Source organism: Perognathus longimembris, chromosome 3 (genome assembly GCF_023159225.1).
Source record: "Perognathus longimembris pacificus isolate PPM17 chromosome 3, ASM2315922v1, whole genome shotgun sequence".
Classification (NCBI taxonomy): domain Eukaryota; kingdom Metazoa; phylum Chordata; class Mammalia; order Rodentia; family Heteromyidae; genus Perognathus; species Perognathus longimembris.
In genome coordinates, this window is record NC_063163.1 from 81,114,001 (window position 1) to 81,135,409 (window position 21,409).

The 21,409-nt window shown below is 45.2% G+C and overlaps 2 protein-coding genes across 3 annotated transcripts in view; one reads left to right on the forward strand and one right to left on the reverse strand.

Moving 5' to 3' along the window:
- Rnf10 (ring finger protein 10) overlaps nucleotides 1–1,497 on the reverse strand; it is a 34,523-nt gene extending 33,026 nt beyond the window's left edge. Inside the window, exon 1 of one of the 2 annotated variants that reach the window (XM_048342833.1) lies at nucleotides 876–1,497. In XM_048342833.1, the coding sequence (XP_048198790.1) occupies nucleotides 876–1,032 (157 nt within the window). In that variant the 5' untranslated portion in view covers nucleotides 1,033–1,497. The remainder of the gene's footprint in view (nucleotides 1–875) is intronic. The other variant, XM_048342832.1, reaches the window with a different exon arrangement.
- Nucleotides 1,498–4,834: 3,337 nt separating this feature from the next.
- Coq5 (coenzyme Q5, methyltransferase) lies at nucleotides 4,835–19,965 on the forward strand. Its single transcript, XM_048342834.1, has 7 exons — nucleotides 4,835–5,057; nucleotides 8,634–8,783; nucleotides 11,294–11,515; nucleotides 15,757–15,863; nucleotides 17,018–17,106; nucleotides 19,286–19,397; nucleotides 19,738–19,965. The coding sequence occupies exons 1-7, from the start codon at nucleotides 4,856–4,858 to the stop codon at nucleotides 19,837–19,839; spliced, it is 984 nt and encodes a 327-aa protein (XP_048198791.1). The 5' UTR covers nucleotides 4,835–4,855; the 3' UTR covers nucleotides 19,840–19,965.
- Nucleotides 19,966–21,409: the final 1,444 nt, after the last annotated feature.

Sequence of the window (21,409 nt, forward strand, 5' to 3'; positions counted from 1 at the left end):
TCAGGATAAGCACTCAGTAAATACCAGCTGTTAAAATTATAGTCATGACAAAAGACTGAGAAGCATGACTACAGAAATGACAACAATCTTGCCAGTTAAAGGGCAATAACTGCAGCACAGTACACATACACATACAAAAAGGTATGTTCTTGGTACCTATTAGCAATCTTCTAAGCTTAGTTCACTTAGTATTCTATTAGCTCCCCTTCTACAGATTAAAGAAATTCAACCACTCACTAAAGGTCTGCACCCAAAAGACTGAATGCTTATACTATATGAAACAGAAGGAAGTCATTCTAAGAGGAGTCCCCTTTAACAGAGGCACAGATCTGAGGCCTGAGTAAATAAAAAGACGACTGTCTGAGGAGCCCTTGGGGCCCCACCCTCTCCAGTTTAAACTTGGGTCGCGTTCACTATCCAATTCCAACTCGAAGCGCATTAAAGGATCAAACAAGCTCAGTCGTGGAAGTGACACAGTGGTTCAAGTGGTAGAGTGCTAGCTTTGAGCTGAAGAGCTCAGGGGCAGTGCCCAGGCCCAGAGTTCAAGCCCCACGACCAAACAAAAACAAACAAGCTCAGTCGTAGTTTGGAGAGTAGACCTAAGAGATGAGACAAAGCAGGGTGGTCTTAAGGCCTGATGTAAGGCACATACTGAGGGACCTCAGTTTCCCCATCTGTAAAATGGGCAACATCGCACTTATTTCGTCAGCTATTGTCAGTTAAAAAAAAAAAAAGGACCGGAGTAAACCACACAACACGATTGGTGCTGATTCACTGTAAATAAAGGAAATCAGAGAAAGGGGGGGGGGGGGATGACAGTCGTAGGAAGCTTGGCTTGTCCCCAAGTGACCCACTGCCCTCGGGCTCGCTCTTACCGCTCTTGGGTTTAGACTCGCCAGCCGGCCCAGCCGAGGCGGAGCGGGGCGGCTGTTGCCCTTTGCTGCTGCCCGAAGAGGCGGAGGAGCTGTTGGAGCCGCTGTTCTTGTCCATGTCGGAAGCGCTGGCGGCGGCGTTGGGGGAGCTCAGCGGCATCAACGGGGGCCTCGGCGGCGGCGGCGGTCGGAGCGAAGCGGGCGCGGCGGGGACCCAGGCTCATGGCGTTCAGGGCCGGCGGGGGTCGGCGGCGGCAGCGGTTCTCGGCCTTCATGGCGACATTTTTCCCTGTTTCCTTCCTTGGCTTCTCAAAATGGGAAGAGAAGCGAAAGGCGGGGCTGCGGAGCCCGGCGGTGGCGCAGGTGACCGAGACGAAGGAGTAGGCCGGGGCTCGGAGGTCCGGGCCGGGCCTGGCGGGGCGGAGGCTACGGGGGAAGGGGAGGCGAGGGAGGGTGCGCGAGCCCCGCCGGCCGGCCGGACACGCTCTCCCGCCGCGGGGCAGGAGAGAGGGCTGGTGGTCTCGATGTCCGGGACGAGTGTCACCGACACAGCCACCGACACTGGCCTCTGGGTAGAGGCCGAGCTGCTCTGGGAATGGCGACGAGTCGCCAAACAGCATCTCAAAGAACCCGGATGGACTATTTATAGAGTGGAAAATCCGACCGGTGCATTTTGGGAAACGTAGTTTTCCTTTAAATCCGGGTCCTCTCCGCTGGTGAGGCGTGTAGGATTATGGGGTTTGTAGTTCCTATCAAGGCAAAAGTTGGGTGGTTTAGTTTGATTGGGTTTGGTTTGGTTTGGTTTTGTAAGCACGCTAATACGCAACAGTCACATACTCATAATAAGGCAACCTTTATTCCCTCATTATGAATAATAGTGTTAATACACTTATGAAGATCATTTATCAGAATATCATATTTCTAAATTTCCCTAAAATGCCTCCACCACTTCTAGTATTGCTTCTCTTTTTACACATGCACAAACACATGCAAATAAATCTACCAAAACTCTAGAAAATAGCTACACAGCTAATTTGTTTAATTTGATATACAGAAGGAACAACCAATAACCTAAATCGTGTCGCCCACTTTAATTTATTTATTTTGGTGTGGTGCTGGGGCTTAAACTGAAGACTTCTTGCTCTTGCTCAGCTTTTTCAATTAAGGCTAGCTCTCTACCACATTTGTCACACCTATTGTTACAGCTTTTTGCTGATTAGTTGGAAACAAACATTGCTCTTCCCAGGTTGGCTTTGAACCACCTCTATGGTCTGTTCTTATATATTACTAGATGTACTTACATATTACTTGATATACTAAGATTCCTTCTCAAAGGATCTTAGTATATCATAGTATAACAGGCAGAAGACTTCTAAACTTATAGATGAATCATTTCTTTTTCTTGTCATTCATAAAAATAAAAGCGAAAAAGAGAAACCCCAGTGTGGATGTCCATCTGTCAGGCTATATGAAACCAGAAAGAGACTTTTCAGTTCAAAATAGTTTAAGATCCTTGGCACTTTCTCCTTGTGAAATATTTATGGAAAATATGCATTTAAAAGGGGATTTCAAGCAGAAACAGAGAAAGAAAAGCCAAACAGAATAACTTCCATCCTGCCTTTTTGCATAAGATGGTCTCATTATCCTTTAAAAAAAGACTGAAATCTTGGATTGAAGTAAAACATTCATGACATGCCAGCTAGAGCTACAAATGTAGCAGCAGGAGACAAAGTAAGTCTGGTGTTTGATTCTGGCTTGCTAAATGGACATTTGAGTTTTAGTTTGCATTTATGATTTCCTAAAGGTTCATAAAATAGCCAGGCCAAAGGATAGTCTTTTGTTGTTGTTGTTGTTGTTGTTGTTGTTTTGTTTGGGCAGTTGTGGAGATTGAACTCTGGGCCTGGGCACTGTCTCTGAGTTCCTCAGCTCAAGTCTAGTATGCTCTGCAACTTGCACCACTCCCTGTTGTTTATTTTTCAAAGTAGTCTAGCATACATGTCTTGAGGATGACCTCTATGTGCAAGAGCCTTAAATTACAGTCATCAATACTGGGGAGGAAATGTTCTACAGAACTACCACATATAATCTTCATATCACTTCTGGGTAGATATCTGAAGGAAATGAAATCAGCACATAAAAATTACCTGCGCACCCATATATACATATTCATAGTTCCCAAGCTATGTATAGGTAAAAGGATAAAGAAAATATGAAGCGTTATTTCCATACATATATATGGCCTAAATGGCCTTTTGAGTATGAAAGACCAAGTAGCCTCCATGTCCCAGAAGATATACATGGGTCCTTAGTATCATAGATCATGTAATAGGATATTATTTAACTATTTAAAAAATGAAATAAGCTGGATGTGTTGGAAAACACCTGTAATCCCAGCATTTGGGAGCTTTAGGCAAGATAATCTTGAATTTGAGGCCTGTATGGGCTACATATCCAGGTCTTATCTCAAAAGAAAGAGAAGGCAAAGGAGGAGGAGAAGATAGAAAGAGAGAGAGAGAGACAGAAACAGAAGAATTAAATGTCATTTGAAGGAAAAGGGGTGGAACTAGAGATCATCATATTAAACAAAGTAAGACTCACAAAGAAAAGTATCATATGTTTTTCCTCATATGTGGAACAAGTAAAAGGAAGGGAGGGAGTGAGGGAAGGAGAAAGGAAAGAAGGAAAGAAGAAAGGAAAACAGCAGTAGCCTAAGGTATGGAAGAGATACATATTACTGATTCAAATCGTTGTAATGGTAGTCTAAGACTTTGCATTGTAAAGATCAAACCACTGGGAGCCTGAGCAAGAAGAATCATGAGATCCACTATGAGTTCAAAGCCATCCTGAACTACATACCAAGGCAGAATCTCAAAAAATACAAAACCATGGGGCTGGGGGTGTGGTATAGTGGTAGAGTGCTTGCCTATCATGCATGAAGCCCTGGGTTCAAGTCCTCAGTACCACATACACAGAAAAAGCCAGAAGTGGCACTGTGCCTCAAGTGGTAGAGTGCTAGCCTTGAGCAAAAGAAGCCCAGGGACAGACCCAGGCCCTGAATTCAAGCCCTAGGATTGGCAAAAAAAAAAAAAGTAAATACAAATCAAACCAGCTGATTCCTACATCAGTCTGCAGGAACTGACCTTGTGACCCTCACCTTTTAACACCGTGCCTCAGTTTTCCCTTTAGGCACTCCTATTGCCAGTTACCATTGGTTAGCAAGATTAAAGGATGGCTCCTGAGAGGTGACTAGAGGCTCAATCCCCAGGTGTTCTTATTCTTTTTTTTTGGGGGGGGGGGGGCAGTGGGACTTGGACTCAGGGCCTGAGCACTGTCCCTGGCTTCCTTTTGCTCAAGGCTAGCACTCTGCCACTTGAGCCACAGTGCCTCTTCTGGCCGTTTTCTGTATATGTGGTGCTGGGGAATCGAACCCAGGGCCTCATGTATATGAGGCAAGCTCTCTTGCCACTAGGCCATATCCCCAGCCACCAGGTGTTCTTATTCTTGAGAAATTCTAAATTCATTTTTTAACAGCAGCTGTGGGGGGAGGAGGGGGTACACTGGGGCTTGAGCTCAGAGCCTAGCCACTGTCTCTGGGATTTTTCGCTCAGTGTCCTACCATTTGACCCACAGCTCCAGTCCTTTCCTTTTTTTTGGTCGGTCATGGGGCTTGATCTCAGGACATGGGCTCTGGTCCCTGAGCTCTTTCACTCACGCTCTTTCACCCTACCACTTAGAGCCACAGCGCTTTCTGATGGTTAGTTGGAAATAAGAGTCTCCTGGACTTTCCTACCCGGGCTGGTAGGAACTCTAATACTCAATCTCAGCCTCCAGAGTAGCTGGGATTACAGGCGATAGCCACCCGCCAGGCCCACACGCCTTCTTACTATCAGGAGGCGGGACTAACCGTGACTCCAATCAGCAGGCGGCGTCTGCCTGGTGACGTTGCCTGACGTCATCTCCCGTCGGGCCGCGGGACTGCCAAGATGGCTGCGCCCGTGCGCTGTGTTCTGCGGCCTTCCGGCGGCTGTGGGTGGTCGAAAGCTGCGCGGGCCTGCCGCCTCCCTGGGTTTCCGAGCACTTGGCCCCGGGGCCTGCTGGGTGCGCGGCTCTTGTCCCAAGAAAAGCCAGCAACGGAAACGCACTTCGGGTTTGAGACGGTGTCGGAGGAGGAGAAGGGGGGCAAAGGTGATAGGGGTGAGAGGGCGGGCGGAGGAACCTGTCAGTCCCACCACGGATCGCTATGAAGACCTGTGAGCTCCAGGGCTGGTTGTCTGGGCCGTCCTGACTTCCAAGGTCTTCCAAATTTAAACATCCCCTCTTTTTTATTTTTATTTATTTTTTAATGCCAGTCCCGGGGCTTGAACTCAGGATCTGGGCGCTGCCCCTGAACTCTTGCCCTATCACTTGAGCCACAGCGCCACCACTTCCAGCCTTTTGGTGATTAATTGGAGATTAGAGTCTCTCATGGACTTTCCCATCCAGACTGGCTTCCAATTGCATCCTCAGCCTCCTGAGTAACTAGGATTACAGGCAGGAGTCACTGACGTCCGGCTTAATTTTTTAAAAAATATAAAACACTTGAGTTCTGTGAAGGTAGAAATGATTAGCCTGATTTTTATGGATGAAGTAGCCGTGAAACAATGATATGAGTCACTTACCCAAGATTCTGCTAACAAGTCAGAAGTGGGATTTGAATCCATTTGAGTTGTTCCCAAAGCATATGCTTTTATCCAGCATTCTGTAACTGTGATAAAAGCACTGGGGCAGGGCTCAAGTGCTAGTTCCTGCCTAGCAAGTGGAAGAACTGGAGTTCAAACTCCAATACATACTGCCAATCATGGTAATAGGAATGATAACTGTTGTTCTTTACAATGAATACTCAACATTCTACACAGTGGCAAGGAGAGGAGACTTAGTATTGAGTTAAATATGTACTCTAACTTGGGAACAAGATAGAAGTACAGGCAAGACTTGGATTTACACAGTAGAGCAGAACCACACAAGCTGAAGTCATGCAAAATGATCTTAATCACTGGGAAAATCGCCATTGTTCCATGACCTTTATTTTATTTTGCCAGTCCTGGGGCTTGAGCACTGTCCCTGGCTTCTTTTTGCTCAAGGCTAACACTCTACCACTTGAGCCACAGCACCACTTTGGCTTTTTGTTTGTTTTTATATGGTGCTGAATCGAACCCAGGGCTTCATGCATGCAAGGCAAGCACTCTACCACTAAGCCATATTCCCAACCCAACATTTTTTTTTTATTAAATTTTACATAAGGTAGTGGTACATTTCTTGTCAAATTTGTTACTCCTCCCTCATTTTTATCCCCATGACCTTTAAAACTTACTGATATGGCCTAGTGCAAGAGTGCTTGCCTCATATACATGAAGCCCTGGGTTCTATTCCTCAGCACCACATATATAGAAAAGGCCAGAAGTGGTGCTGTGGCTCAAATGGTAGAGTGTTAGCCTTGAGCAAAAAGAAGCCAGGGACAGTGGTCAGGACCTGAGTCCAAGCCCCAAGACTGGCCAAAATAACAAAACAAACAACTTACTGAGCCTCAGTAGAACATGGAATTAGCATGCTCAAGGCTCTAAATGTATTCATAGCAAACAATGACAAAATTTTGTTTTGGGGCTGGGAATATAGCCTAGTGGCAAGAGTGCTTGCCTCAGGGCTGGGGATATGGCCTAGTGACAAGAGTGCTTGCCTCATATACATGAAGCCCTGGGTTCGATTCCCCAGCACCACATATAGAGAAAATGGCCAGAAGTAGCGCTGTGGCTCAAGTGGCAGAGTGCTAGCCTTGAGCAAAAAGAAGCCAGGGGCAGTGCTCAGGCCCTGAGTCCAAGCCCCAGGACTGGCAAAAAAAAAAAAAAAAGAGTGCTTGCCTCGTATACATGAAGCCCTAGGTTCAATTCCCCAGCACCACATATATAGAAAATGGCCAGAAGTAGCGCTGTGGCTCAAGTGGCCAGGTGCTATCCTTGAGCAAAAAGAAGCCAGGGACAGTGCTCAGGCCCTGAGTTCAAGCCCAGGACTGCCCCCCCCCCAAAAAAAATTATTTTGGAGGTCAGGCACTGGTGGCTCATTCCTGTAATCCTAGCTACTCAGGAGGCTGAGATCTGAGGATCATGATTCAAAGCCAGCCTGGGCAGGAAAGTCCACAAGACTGTTATCTCCAATAAACCACTCAGAATAAGCCAGAGGTGGTGTTGTGGCACAAGTGGTAGAGAAAAAGAATCTCAGAAACACACCCATGCCCTGAGTTCAAGCCCCATGACTGCCACCCCCCCAAAAAAAATTGTTTGGATGGATGAAGGTCATGAAAGTAAAGAAAGCAGCCAAATAGAAATGGCGCTGTGGCTCAGAGTGGTAGAGAGCTAGCCTTGAGTAAAAGAGCTCAGAGACAGCACCCAGGCCTGAGTTAAACCCCACGACCAACAGAGAAAAAGAAAAAGCAACGAGAGTCCAACTAGTAGAAAAGTGCTTACAGAATAGAGCTTTCTGACAGAGCAGGAAGAACAGATCTTACCTCCTACAGAAACACCTGGATTAGATCCAATTTGCACATAAGAAAGGATCTGAATCTCTGAGTCATGGTACCAAAAATGTTACCATGGAGTCAGCACAGCTATCCACTTTGGACCCTGACATTTAGTGAGAGATTTCAGGCAAGATGAGAAATGTGGTGAAAACAATAGGCAAGTTTATTAGGAAAAGAATACACTTTCAGTTGACTTTAAGCAGGTCATCTCTAGGGTGAGAATGATCAAAAGCTAAAACCAAAAAAAGCACTTTTAGCCAGGTATGATCACAATGCCCTATAATCCCAGCACTTAGGAGGCTGAGCCAAGAGGATCATGAAATCAAGGCCAGCCTGGATCACATAGTAAAACCCTGTTTTGAAACATGTAAAAAAGCTATATGTTAGTGGTTTACACCTGTAATCCTAGCTATTCAGGAGGTTAAGATCTAAAAATCACACTGTAGAACTAGAGCCCAGGCCCTCAGTTCAAGCCCCAGTACTGAAAAACAAACAAATATTATATATGATGTACTTTTTTTTGGCCAGTCCTGGGGCTTGGACTCAGGGCCTGAGTACTGTCCCTGGCTTCCTTTTGCTCAGGGCTAGTACTCTGCCACTTGAGCCACAGCGCCACTTCTGGCCGTTTTCTGTATATGTGGTGCTGGGGAATCGAACCCAGGGCCTCGTGTATACGAGGCAAGCTCTCTTGGCACTAGGCCATATCCCCAGCCCTATGAAGTACTTTTAAGACTATTAAAAGATAATGAGGGACTGGAGGCCTGGCCTAGATGGTAAAGCGTCAAGAGTTTCAGTCTGGTCTACAACAAAAAACAATTATAACGTGTAGATTTAGTTTAGTTTAGTTTTTGTTGTTTTTGTTTTGGCAGTCCTGGGCCTTGGACTTGGGGCCTGAGCACTGTCCCTGGCTTCTTTTTGCTCAAGGCTAGCACTCTGCCACTTGAGCCACAGCGCCACTTCTGGCCATTTTCTGTATATGTGGTGCTGAGGAATAGAACTCAGGACTTCATGTATAGGATGCAAGCACTCTTGCCCCTAGGCCATATTCCCTGCCCCCAATGTGTAGATTTAGATATGAGGCCTTATGGCATAGTTTCATCTTTACCTTCCAAAGACAGGCAGTTTTCTGATGAGAAAGGCTTTCTTTTTTCTCTTTAGAATTTTTCCATGTAAATTCTACCAGTAACAATTCTGTATTTCTCCTCTGTCAGTCTATCAGGTATTCGAAAGTGTAGCCAAGAAGTATGATGTGATGAATGATATGATGAGCATTGGTATCCATCGCATTTGGAAGGATTTGCTGCTCTGGAGGATGCACCCACTCCCTGGGACCCAACTGCTTGATGTTGCTGGAGGCACAGGTAATGTCAAGTTTTGGGTCCTTGGGTACCATTGAGCATCTTCTACAGAAATTACTGTCTCTTATTGGGAAAATCAGTATACTTCAGAGAAAGGTGTAGAAAATAACAATCAAAAGCAGATTGGTACTGGGCACCAGTGCCTCACATATAAGGATCATGGTTAGAAGGCAGCCCAAGCAGGAAAGTCCAGGAGACTTATCTCCAATAAACAGCCTCCTTGTCCTCCCAGCCTCCAAAAAAAAAAAAAAAAAAAAATGCTGGAACTGGAGCTGTAGCTCAAGTTAGTAGAGCATTAGCCTTGAGCAAAAAAGCTCAGAGTCAGCACACAGGTCCTAAGTTCAAGCCCCAGGACTCACACCAAAAAAACAAAACAAACAAAAAAACCCCGCAGCTTTGATGATGCCTGTATTCCTGACTACTCAGGAGTCTGAGACCTTTGATGCCAGATTGGGCCGAAAGGTCCATGAGATTCTTAACTCCAATCCACTACAAAACAGCGAGAAGTGGAAGTGTGACTTAAGGTAGAGGGACAGCCTCAACTGGAAAAAGCCAAGGCCTTGAATTCAATTTCCAGCTCTGACACAAAAAGTAACTTTTTGGACTGGGTCTATGGCTCAAGAGGCAGAGCCTAGTATTCCAAGAGCCCTGGGACACAAAAATAAAAACAATAACTACAACAAACCAGTTTTGTGTTTTTCACTTTTCTAAGGGGCTAGAGCTCAATAATAGAGTGGATAGAGTGCTTGTGTAGGAAGCATAGACCTTGAGTTCAAAGCCCAATACTACCAAAAAAAATCAGCAACAACAAACAAAAAACCCAAAAGACCAACTTTTTACTCCAGTGATCTTTTGTCTTTTTTTGGTCGGTCATGGGGCTTGAACTCTGGGCCTAGGCGCTGTCCCTGAGCTCTTCAGCTCAAAGCTAGGGCTCTACCACTTGAGCCACAGTGCCACTTCTGGTTTTCTGGTGGTTAATTGGAGATAAGAGTCTCAGGACATTCCTGCTAGGCCAGGCTTTGAACCGCAATCCTCAGAACTCAGCCTCCTGAGTAGCCACCAGTGCCTGGCTCTTTCATCATTTAAATGACCTCTTTGTCACTTTTGCTAGGCAAGCACTCTCCTACTGGAGCTTCATCCTCTATGCCCTTTTTTGTTGTTGCTGGGGTGATCCACAGGTTAGAAATGGTATCTTAGGACTATAAAATACATGTTATATAACATTTTTGTGGTGGAAGTGGTGCTGTGGCTCAAGTGGTAGAGCGCTAGCCTTGATCTGAAGAGCTCAGGGACAGTGCTGACACCCAGCGTTCAAAGACTCAGACTGGGGAAAACAAATAAAATCAGATAACATTTTTGTGGTACTGAAGTTTGAACTCAAAGCCTCACACTCTCATTAGTTGACTTGCACCCTCCAGCCATGTTTTTGTTGCTTATTTTCAAGATGAATTCTTAAGGATTTTTGTGTCCTTGCAAACTATAATCCTGTGGATCTCAGTAGCTGAGTAGCCAAGATTACAAGTAACAGTCACTGGCACTTAGCACTTACATTACTTAAAATCAAAACAAACAACAACAACAAAAACCTGTTTTAGCCAGGCATCAGTGGCTCATGCCTGTAATCCTAGCTACTCAGCATGCTGAGATCTGAGGATCATAGCCAAAGCCAGCCCAGGCAGGAAAGTCCATGAGACTGTTATCTTCAATTAATCAAGAGAAACTGAATTGGCACTGTAGCTTAAGTGGTAGAGCACTAGCCTTGCTGAAGACCTCAGTGACAGCATCTAGCCCAGAGCTCAAGCCCCAGGACCAGCCAAGAAAAAACCCAAACCTGTTTTAATTAAGCCAGGTGTGATGGTTATACCTATAATCTCAGCAGACGGAAGGCTGAAGCAAGAAGATCATGAGTTTAAGGCTAGCTTGAGCCACATAGTGAGATGCTATCTCAGAGAGAGACAGAGAGAAGAAAAGCTTACTTTTGAAAGCAACACAGAGGGGCTGGGGATATGGCCCAGTGGCAAGAGTGCTTACCTCGTATACTTGAAGCCTTGGGCTCAATTCCCCAGCACCACATACACAGAAAGTGGCCAGGGGTGGCACTGTGGTTCAAGTGGCAGAGTGCTAACCTCGAGCAAAAAGAAGCCAGGGATCACTAGTGCTCAGGCCCTGAGTCCAAGGCCCAGGACTGGCAAAAGAAAAAAAAAAAAGATGATGAAAGTAATACAGAATCTCTAAATATATACCATAGTAGATATACTATTAGTACGTTCATGCATTCATCCACTAAACTCCTATATTTTGGTAATGCTTTGGGGTTTAGGAAACACTGTATTTTTGTTTATTTGTTTATTACTTTTAAAAATATACTTTTAATGTTGTTTTTTGTTTGTGGGGTACTGAGGAATTGAACCCAGGGCCTCATGCATTCTAAGCAAGCACTCTGCCACTAAGCCACATTCCCAGCCTAGATTTTTGGTTGGTTTGTATCTTTCTTCTTGTTTGGCTCCCCACAGGTGACATTGCATTCCGGTTCCTTAATTATATTCAGGCACAACATCAGAAAAAGCAGAAGAGACAGTTAAGGGCCCAGCAAAATTTATCCTGGGAAGAAATTGCCAAAAAGTACCAAAATGAAGAAGATTCTTTGGGTGGTGCCCACGTCATGATTTGTGACATCAACAGGGAGATGCTGAAGGTTGGAAAGAGGAAAGCCTTAGACCAGGGCTACAAAACTGGTGAGTCCTATGAAAGTAGACACCAGGGAAATACTTGTATGTTTATAAAAGAAGAGGGGAATACTTGTATATATATATATATTTTTTAATTCTGTTTATTGTCAAAATGATGTACAGAGAGGTTACAGTTTCATATGTTAGGCCTTGGGTACATTTCTTGTACTGTTTGTTACCTCCTCCCTCATTCCCCCCTCCCCCTTCCCCTTTCCCTCTCCCCCCACTAATTGTTCAGTTGGTTTATACTGAATAGTTTTGCAAGAATACTTGTATATTAATAAAATAAGGGGAGGGGTGTCCACATCAAATATTGAAATCCTTAAGCTCCAGATTTCAGAAACTTACAGTTAAGGTAAAGTTAAAGATCATTTGTGTGACCAAACACAGATGATACTGGTATTGTGTCCTTTAGGGTTTAGCAACCTGTTTGTTGTGCTGGATGAACAGCCCCATGTGACAGGGGAGATAGCCAAAGCCCAAACAGGATCTTACTTAAGTCACACCACTATTATTTTTTGGTTGTTTTTGTTTTTGTTTTTTTGCCAGTCCTGGGGCTTGAACTCAGGGCCTGAGCACTGTCCCTGGCTTCTTTTTGCTCAAGGCTAGCACTGTACCACTTGAGCACAGCGCTATTTCCAGCTTTTTCTACATATGTGGTGCTGAGGAATCAAACCCAGGGCTTCATGTATATGAGGCGAGCACTTTTACCACTAGGCCATATTCCCAGCCCAAGTCACACCACTGTTCAGTAGCAGATCCTAACTAGAGCTCAGTGTTTGGATCTCAGATCTTGTACCTTGAAATCAAAGTTTGCTGGATATAGTCCCAGCACTTGGGAAGCTGAGGTAGGAAGATTTTGAGTTCAAGTCCAGCTGAGACTGTGTCAGAAAGAAAAAATGGGTTTAGTTTCCAGCAGCTCTAGGATGACCTATTCCCCTACCAGTACTAGGCAGGTTTAATTTATTTAGAACACAAGCATGCTGTGTATATATCCTGTGAGAACAGAACTTAAGCCATAGGAGTGTACTTAACTAACAGCCCCCGGGCTGGGAATATGGCCTAGTGGCAAGAGAGCTTGCCTTAACTAACAGCCCTGTTAGCACTTCAGCCTCTGCTCCACCTTTCTTGCAAAGCCAAACTCATTCTTAGAAGCTCCCAGATACATACAGCACTGAGCACCAGTTTTGTTTTTTGTTTTGTCTTGTTTTGTTTTGGTCAACAGCCTTGTGTGACTATGTAGTCCAGGCTGGCCTTGAGCCTGCCAGCCCCCTCCCTTAACTTCTGAAATGCTGGGATTACAAGCATGAGCCATCACACCCAAACAAAGCTGGATTCCTAACAGCCAGTCTTTCTCCTTCCTTTTATCAACTATTTCCCTCATTATTAAACAAAGCAAAAATTACAACAAAACTTTTGCATCGTTTTCTCCACATCAGTATGTTTGTCAGAGAACCCAGATAACACATCTGGTTTTTTTTGTTGTTGTTGGGGTTTTTTGCCAGTCCTGGGGCTTGGACTCATGGCCTGACCACTGTCCCTGGCTTCTTTTTGCTCAAGGCTAGCACTCTGCCACTTGAGCCACAGCGCCACTTCTGGCCATTTTCTGTATATGTGGTGCTGGGGAATTGAGCCCAGGGCTTCATATATACGAGGCGAGCACTCTTGCTACTAGGCCATATTCCCAGCCCACATTATCTGTTTTTGTTTGTCAGTGTGGGTTTTGAACTCAGGGCCTGTGTGCTATACCTGAGCTCTTTCACTCAAGGCTAGTGCTCTCCTACTTTGAGCCACCTCCAGTTTTCTAGAGGTTAATTGGTAATAAGGGTCTCCTGGATTTTCCTGCCTGGGCTGGCTTTAACCATAATCGTCACACCTCAGCCTTCTGACTAGCTAGGATTATAGGTGTGAGCCACCAGCACTTGGCTACATTACCTGTTTTCAAACTTCTCTGCTCTGTTGGATACAGGCATGAGCTAAGTAAGGAACTTAACGCCTACCTGTAGGAGCCCACTGTACACTCAAAATGGATGGTTTCTGCTCTAGCATGCAAATGTAAATATTACCTTTGGTTGCTCCCTATCTTTTTTTTGTTTTTTTTTTTTTTTTGTTTTGTTTTTTTGGGCCTTGGACTCAGGGCCTGAGCACTGTCCCTGGCTTCTTCCCGCTCAAGGCCAGCACTCTGCCACCTGAGCCACAGCGCCCCTTCTGGCCATTTTCCATATATGTGGTGCTGGGGAATTGAACCGAGAGCTTCATGTGTAGGAGGCAAGCACTCTTGCCACTAGGCCATATTCCCAGCCCTGCTCCCTATCTTTTCATGTTCATTTATGATCCTGGGAGCTGTGCCCTATTGACACATCTTTTCAGGCTTGCGGTTCTGCCCTCTTCCCAGCTAGCCAGGTACTGCAGGAAGCTATCCTGAGAGCAGAAGATTACCACAAAGAAAGTCCCCAGGGTCCACATCAACCTTCCCTCCCCCCCGACCATTACTACAGTGGCTGTGGTTGTTTTAGTCCAATCCTTCCTCCTCCTCCTCCTGCCCCCAGGAACAGCTGCCTAGACATTTGCAGCCCACTTAGCCCCAAGATGAAGGACCTTTTTGTTAACCATCAACACTAAGCAGGAGCCAGACAGTCACTAGCATTTTTAGACAAAGGCACTATGCTTTCTCACTCCTACTGACCAACATGTTCTGCCATAAAGAATGAAGCACAAAGATACCAAGATGATCGGTAGCATTCCATTTCTAGAATTGTCTCTTCCATTCTTGCTCTCAAGACTGCAAGACAAAAGTATCTGTGGAGGAATTATTATGTTGCATAGCATGCTTTTCTTTCCTGTTTGCTCTATAAGTCTCCAGTAATGGCTATGTCCCTGTGGCCTGTGACTGTAATCTTAGCTATTCAGGAGACTGAGATCTGAGGATCATGTTTCTGAGCTAGTCCAAGCAGAACAATCCATGAGATACTTAGCTCCAATTTAACCAGCAAAACATTGTAGATGCTTGAGTGATGGTGGCTCATGCCTATAATTCTAGATACTTAAAGTTCATTAGACTCTGCCTCTAAGCACCATAAAAAGCTGAAAGTGGAGCTGTAGCTCCTCTTTCAGTAGAACACTAGCCTTGACCAAGAAAGCTCAGGTACACTGCCATAAAAATTAATTAGGGGCTGGGATATGGCCTAGTGGTAAAGTGCTTGCCTTGTATACATGAAGCCCTGGGTTCGATTCCTCAGCACCACGTATATAGAAAAAAGCCAGAAGTGGTGCTGTGGCTCAAGTGGTAGAGTGCTAGCCCTGAGCAAAAAGAAGCCAGGGGGGCTGGGGATATGGCCTAGTGGCAAAGAGTGCTTGCATTGTATACATGAAGCCCTGGGTTCAATTCCCCAGCACCACATATACAAAAAACAGCCAGGAGTGGTGCTGTGGCTCAAGTGGCAGAGTGCTAGCCTTGAGCAAAAAGAAGCCAGGGACAGTGCTCAGGCCCTGAGTCCAAGCCCCAGGACTGGCAAAAGAAAAATTTTAATTAATTAATTAACTAATTACACCTGTGAGCCACTGATACTCAGCTTTTCTTTTTCCCCAGTACTGGAGTTTGAACTCAGAAACTTACTTGCTAGACAGGTACTCTACCACTTGAGCCATGCCCTGTATACTCTTTATACCGGCCTGAGAGAGACAGAACAAGAGAGTGAAAGATTGATTTGGCTGGGTGGCATGACTCAAATGGCAGAGTGATTATGTCATATGCTAGGGAGAGATTTGGGGTTCCATTCCTTGCTCAACCCCTCCCCCCCCCCCACACGATAAACAGCTAACAGGGGATAAAGGTGGTATTCAAACCTAAGCAGCCTAACCTGGTGCTGCTTGAGGATGTGGCTTAGTGTATTGCTCAGTGGCAGCAAAGACCTCAGCTTCTAAGTTCTTAATATTGGAGGAAAGTGGCCAGGAATCCATTGGAGAAGGCAGGTGTGCAGTTCTTCAACTCTAGCTGGGAACCTGACAATTTACTTTACTTGGCACTAATCAGGACTTTGCGTTATATTCCACTGGTTTGAGGGTCCAGTCCCAGAAGAATGCCTCAGGCTCTATCCACTCTCTTGAGTGCCTGGGCTGCTCATACTTCTGACTCAATACAAACACACATCTAAGTGCAATACAAAATGCAAATTCTTCGCATTTGATAACTCACAGGGTGCAAGGGAGACAGCTTCTCAGATTTTGGAAATCATTTTGTTTTCTAGGACTTGCATGGATCCTAGGAGATGCTGAAGAGCTGCCTTTTGATGATGACAAATTTGACATTTACACCATTGCCTTTGGGATCCGGAATGTCACACACATAGATCGGGTAGGAATGACTGCATGTTCAGCTCATGTGATATTCTGGGTTCAGCACTTCAGTAGAATGACTGTTTCCAGCTTAGGAACTTTTTCCTTTAGCTTGTATTTCTAGTCAGGAAGCTGAACGAATTGAAATCATAGGGATAGAAGCACGAAGTAGAGGGCCTACCTGCCAAGCATGAAGCCTGAGTTCAAACCTCAATACCACAAAAAAGCATATTATATAGAGAGGATGTCTGCTGTGATTTCTTTTTTTTTTTTTTTTTTGCCAGTCCTGGGGCTTGGACTCAGGGCCTGAGCACCGTCCCTGGCTTCTTCCCACTCAAGGCTAGCACTCTGCCACTTGAGCCACAGCACCGCTTCTGGCCGTTTTCTGTATATGTGGTGCTGGGGAATCGAACCTAGGGCCTCGTGTATCCGAGGCAGGCACTCTTGCCACTAGGCCATATCCCCAGCCCCTGTGATTTCTTTTTTTAATGTGTGTGCTGATACTGGGACTTGAACTCAGGGCCCTGGCATTGTCCTGAGCTTTTTGTTCAAGGCTAGCCCTCTATCACTTCAACAACAGCTTCACTTTCTGTTCTTTTGTTAGTTAATTGGAGATAAGAGTCTCAAGAGCCTTTCTGCCCAACGTGGCTTTGAACTATGATGCTCAGATCTCATAGGCATGAGCCACTAGTGTCCGGCTACACTGTGATTTTTTTTTTTTTTGCCAGTCCTGGAGCTTGGACTCAGGACAGTACCCAGAACTCAGGGACAGTGCCCAGGCTCTGAGTTCAAGGGCTGAGACTCACTTAGGCCACAGCACCACTTCCGTCTTTTTCTGTGTATGTGGTACTGAGGAATGGAACCCAGGGCTTCATGCATGCTCGGCAAGCACTCTACCCCTAAGCCACCTTCCCAGCCTCTGCTGTGATTTTAATTCACAATTCTAAACTTTCCCCTCATGAAGTTTCACCATTCTGTATTCATTCCACTTATCAAGTCATAGACAACAGAGTACAATATAATATGTAGGGTTATTTCTACTGCTTCAGCTTTTGAACTGAGAATACATGAGGGTTATGGGAAATAACAGAATGTAGAAATTCAAGCTATCTTGCCTTGTGGCACTGGGTAAGGTCTACTGAGGAGTAAGTCCTGTTGTCCTGTCTCTTGCAGGCACTCCAGGAAGCCCATCGGGTCTTGAAGCCAGGAGGGCGGTTTCTCTGTCTGGAGTTTAGCCAAGTGAACAATCCCCTGGTATCCAGGTCAGCACTAATAACACATCTTTTTTTTTTTTTTTTTTTTGGCCAGTCCTGGGCCTTGGACTCAGGGCCTGAGCACCGTCCCTGGCTTCTTCCCGCTCAAGGCTAGCACTCTGCCAACTGAGCCACAGCGCCGCTTCTCGCCATTTTCCATATATATGGTGCTGGGGAATCGAACCGAGAGCTTCATGTGTAGGAGGCAAGCACTCTTGCCACTAGGTCATATTCCCAGCTCTAATAACACATCTTTATCTCCATTTTCTTTTTTTTTTTTTTTGCCAGTCCTGGGCCTTGGACTCACGGCCTGAGCACTGTCCCTGGCTTCTTTTTTTTGCTCAAGGCTAGCACTCTGCCACTTGAGCCACAGCGCCACTTCTGGCCATTTTTTTCTGTATATGTGGTGCTGGGGAATTGAACCCAGGGCTTCATGTATACGAGGCAAGCACTCTTTGCCACTAGGCCATATCCCCAGTCCCTTTATCTCCATTTTCTAACCCTCTGTTTCTCATCCCAAAATGTGTAAAAGATAACTATATCTTAAGCATGAACTTTTTTTTTTTTTTTTTTGCCAGTCCTGTGGCTTGAACTCAGGCCTGAGCACTGTCTCTGGCTTCTTTTCTTTTCTTTTTATTTTTTGCCAGTCCTGAGGCTTGAACACTGTTTCTGCCTTCTTTTTGCTCAAGGCTAGAACTCTGCCACTTGAGCCACAGTGCCACCTCTGGCTTTTTCTATATATGTGGTGCTGAGGAATCGAACCCAGGGCTTCATGTATACGAGGTGAGCATGTTTACCACTAGGCCATATTCCCAGCCCCCGCTCTGGCTTCTTTTTGCTTAAGGCTAGCACTATACTACTTGAGCTATTGCGCCACTTGCAGCTTTTTCTGTATACTAGGTACTGAGGAATCAAACCCAGGGCTTCATGAATGCTAGGCAAGCACTGTACCGCTAAGCCGCATTCCCAGCCCCAAGCATGAACTTTTATTTATTTTTTATTTTTTTTGGCCAGTCCTGGGGCTTGAACTCAAGGCCTGAGTACTGTTCCTGGCTTCTTTTTTGTTTGTTTTGGCCAGTCCTGGGGCTTGGACTTAGGGCCTGAGCACTGTCCCTGGCTTCTTTTTTTTTTGCTCAAGGCTAGCAATCTGCCACTTGAGCCACAGTGCCACTTCTGGCCGTTTTCTGTATATGTGGTGCTGGGGAATTGAACCCAGGGCCTCATGTATACGAGGCAAGCACTCTTGCTACTAGGCCATATTCCCAGCCCTCCTGGCTTCTTTTTGCTCAAGGCTAGCACTCTCCCAACTTGAGCCACAGTTCCACTTCTGGCCTTTTCTGTATATGTGGTGCTGAGGAATCGAACCCAGGGCTACATGTATATAAGGCAAGCACCCTTGCCACTAGGCCATATTCCCAGCCCCAAGCATTAACTTTTAAAACACAGAGTCCCACAAATTCTGAAGGACAGCACTGCCTCAGGATGTCCAAGTCAGTGAGTCTGAATGATAGCAGTTAGGCTAGAAGCATCTCAAACTAGTAACTAGAGGCCATATTTGACTCATAAGGTATTTTACTATTATTATTATTATTAATATTATTATTATTATTCTTTTGTTGGCTATGGGCCTTGAACTCAAGGCCTGGGCACTGTCCCTGATCTTTTTTGCTCATAGCTAGCATGAGCACTTCTCATTTTCTGCTGGTTAATTGGAGTTGTTAAGAATCTCATGGTGGGGCTGGGGATATAGCCTAGTGGCAAGAGTGCCTGCCTCGGATACACGAGGCCCTAGGTTCGATTCCCCAGCACCACATATACAGAAAACGGCCAGAAGCGGCGCTGTGGCTCAAGTGGCAGAGTGCTAGCCTTGAGCGGGAAGAAGCCAGGGACAGTGCTCAGGCCCTGAGTCCAAGGCCCAGGACTGGCCAAAAAAAAAAAAAAAAGAATCTCATGGACTTTCCTGCCTAGGTTGGCTTTGAATCATAATCCTCAGTTTTCAGCCTCCTGAGTTGCTACGATTACAAATGTAATCAGTACCAGGCTGAGTTTTTGACCCTTGGCTTAAGACTTTTTTTTTCACTGAGAAAAGAATCAAGTATCCTGGGCTTTTGTTTGTTTTCGGTGCCAGGAGATGAGCCCAGAACACGTTCTAATCTTAATCTTTTGCTTTTTTGTTTTGTTTATGTAGGCTTTATGATCTCTACAGTTTCCAAGTCATCCCTGTCCTGGGAGAGGTCATTGCAGGAGACTGGAAGTCTTATCAGTACCTCGTGGAAAGTATCCGAAAGTTCCCATCGCAGGTACAAAAACATCTATAGCTGGGCACAGGTAGCTCACGCCTGAAATCCTAGCTACTCGAGGCAGAGATCTGAGGATGGTGGTTCAAAGCCAGCCTAGGCAAGAAAATCTATGAGAGTCCAATTAACCAATTTACCACCAGAAAACTGGAAGTGGTGCTGTGGCTCAAAGTGGTAGAGCACTGGCCTTGAGCTAATGAGCTCAGGGACAGTGCCCAGTCCCAGAGTCCAAGCCCCTTGACCAACAAAAACAAAAACAAAACAAACAACATCTATAGAATTTTAACAAAGGTCCTAAAGCTGAAATCCAAGCAATCCTTACTCTATCTTTCCTTGTGTTTAGGAAGAGTTCAAGGAGATGATTGAAGATGCAGGATTTCAGAAGGTGACTTATGAAAGTCTAACTTCAGGCATTGTAGCCATTCATTCTGGCTTCAAACTTTAACTCCTTTCCTATCTGGAATGTGAAGCCATCATACCCTGGTGAAGCTGGGCCCTGAAGAAAAACCTGGCTGATAAAACAATCGCTGAACATCTCCTCATAAGGATATGAACTCCTGTTCTGAACTGACCAATCTTCGCATAAGAAGAAACAAATTTCCTGGGGCTGGGGGTATGGCCTAGTGGCAAGAGTGCTTGACTTGTATACATGAGGCCCTGGGTTCAATTCCCCAGCACCACATATACAGAAAAAACGGCCAGAAGTGGCGCTGTGGCTCAAGTGGCAGAGTGCTATCCATGAGCAAAAAGAAGCCAGGGACAGTGGTCAGGCCCTGAGTCCAAGCCCAGGACTGGCCAAAAAAAAAACAAAAAAAAAAAGAAACAAATTTCGTCTTTTTCTTTTTTGTCTATCATGAGGTTCGCACTCACAGCTTAGGCACTGTCTCTGAGCTCTTTTTGCGCAAGGCCAACACTCTACCACTTTGAGCCACAGTTCCATTTCCAGTTTTCTAGTGATTAATTGAAGATAAAGAGTCTCACAGACTTTCCTGCCCTGACTGACTTTCAACCAAGATCCTCAGATCTCCACCTCCTGAATAGCTAGAATTATAAGTATGAACCACCCAGCACCAGGCCTTTTCCTTTTTTTTTCATTTTTGCAGTTTTGTTAGAATTTGCTCAAGCGTTTTCTCAGAAGTGTTTGGTCTTTGGTCTTTTTTTCCTTTTTCTTTTTCCTCAAGTCCTGGAACTTTCTTGGCTCTGTGCAATATGGAGCTTAGGTAAAACCAGCACTAAAACACCATTTTAAAGTTTATTTGCCTAGCATGCATGAAGCCCTGAGTTCGATTCCCTAGTACCACATAAACAGAAAAGGCCAGAAATGGCGCTGTGGCTCAAGTGGCAGAGTGCTAGCCTTGAGCAAAAAGAAGCCAGGGACAGTGCTCAAGCCCTGAGTCCAAGCCCCAGGACTGGCCAAAAAAAAAAAAAAATTGTGTACAGACTGAGTCAACGGGTCTATATTTGGGCTAATATCTGTCTTTTTTCTTGACATGGATGAGAGAAATAAATGTTTTCATCATTCTTTGACTTTTACCAAAGACCTTATTGTGTTGTCATAAAGAAAACCACTCATGACTAAGTCCTTGTCATTAGAGTAAATATGACTGCTCCTGATTTCATTTGCTATATAGGAAGCTTCTTTATCAGAAAACATTTGATAAAAGTTTTAAAGCGTTTCAAAAGGTTTGAAAACTTTTTGTATGGAGCCTAACCCCCCTCCACTACTCAGGTATAGATTTGGGTAGAGCTGGTCTCCTGATTGCAGTCCAATTTTATGCTAAAAGAAGCCATCGTAGTTTTTCGTTACTCAGATGCTGGGTGCTGAGCTTTTTCTCTCAAAGCTTATGCTGTACCACTTCCGACAAGTCTCACAGAAAGCCAGATACCAGTGGCTCACACCTGTAATCCTAGCTTCCCAGGAAGCTGAGATCTGAGGATAGAGGTTCAAAGCCAACCTGGGCAGGAAAATTTGTGAGATTCTTCTTCCCCAATAACAAAAAAAGTTCTAAGTAGCC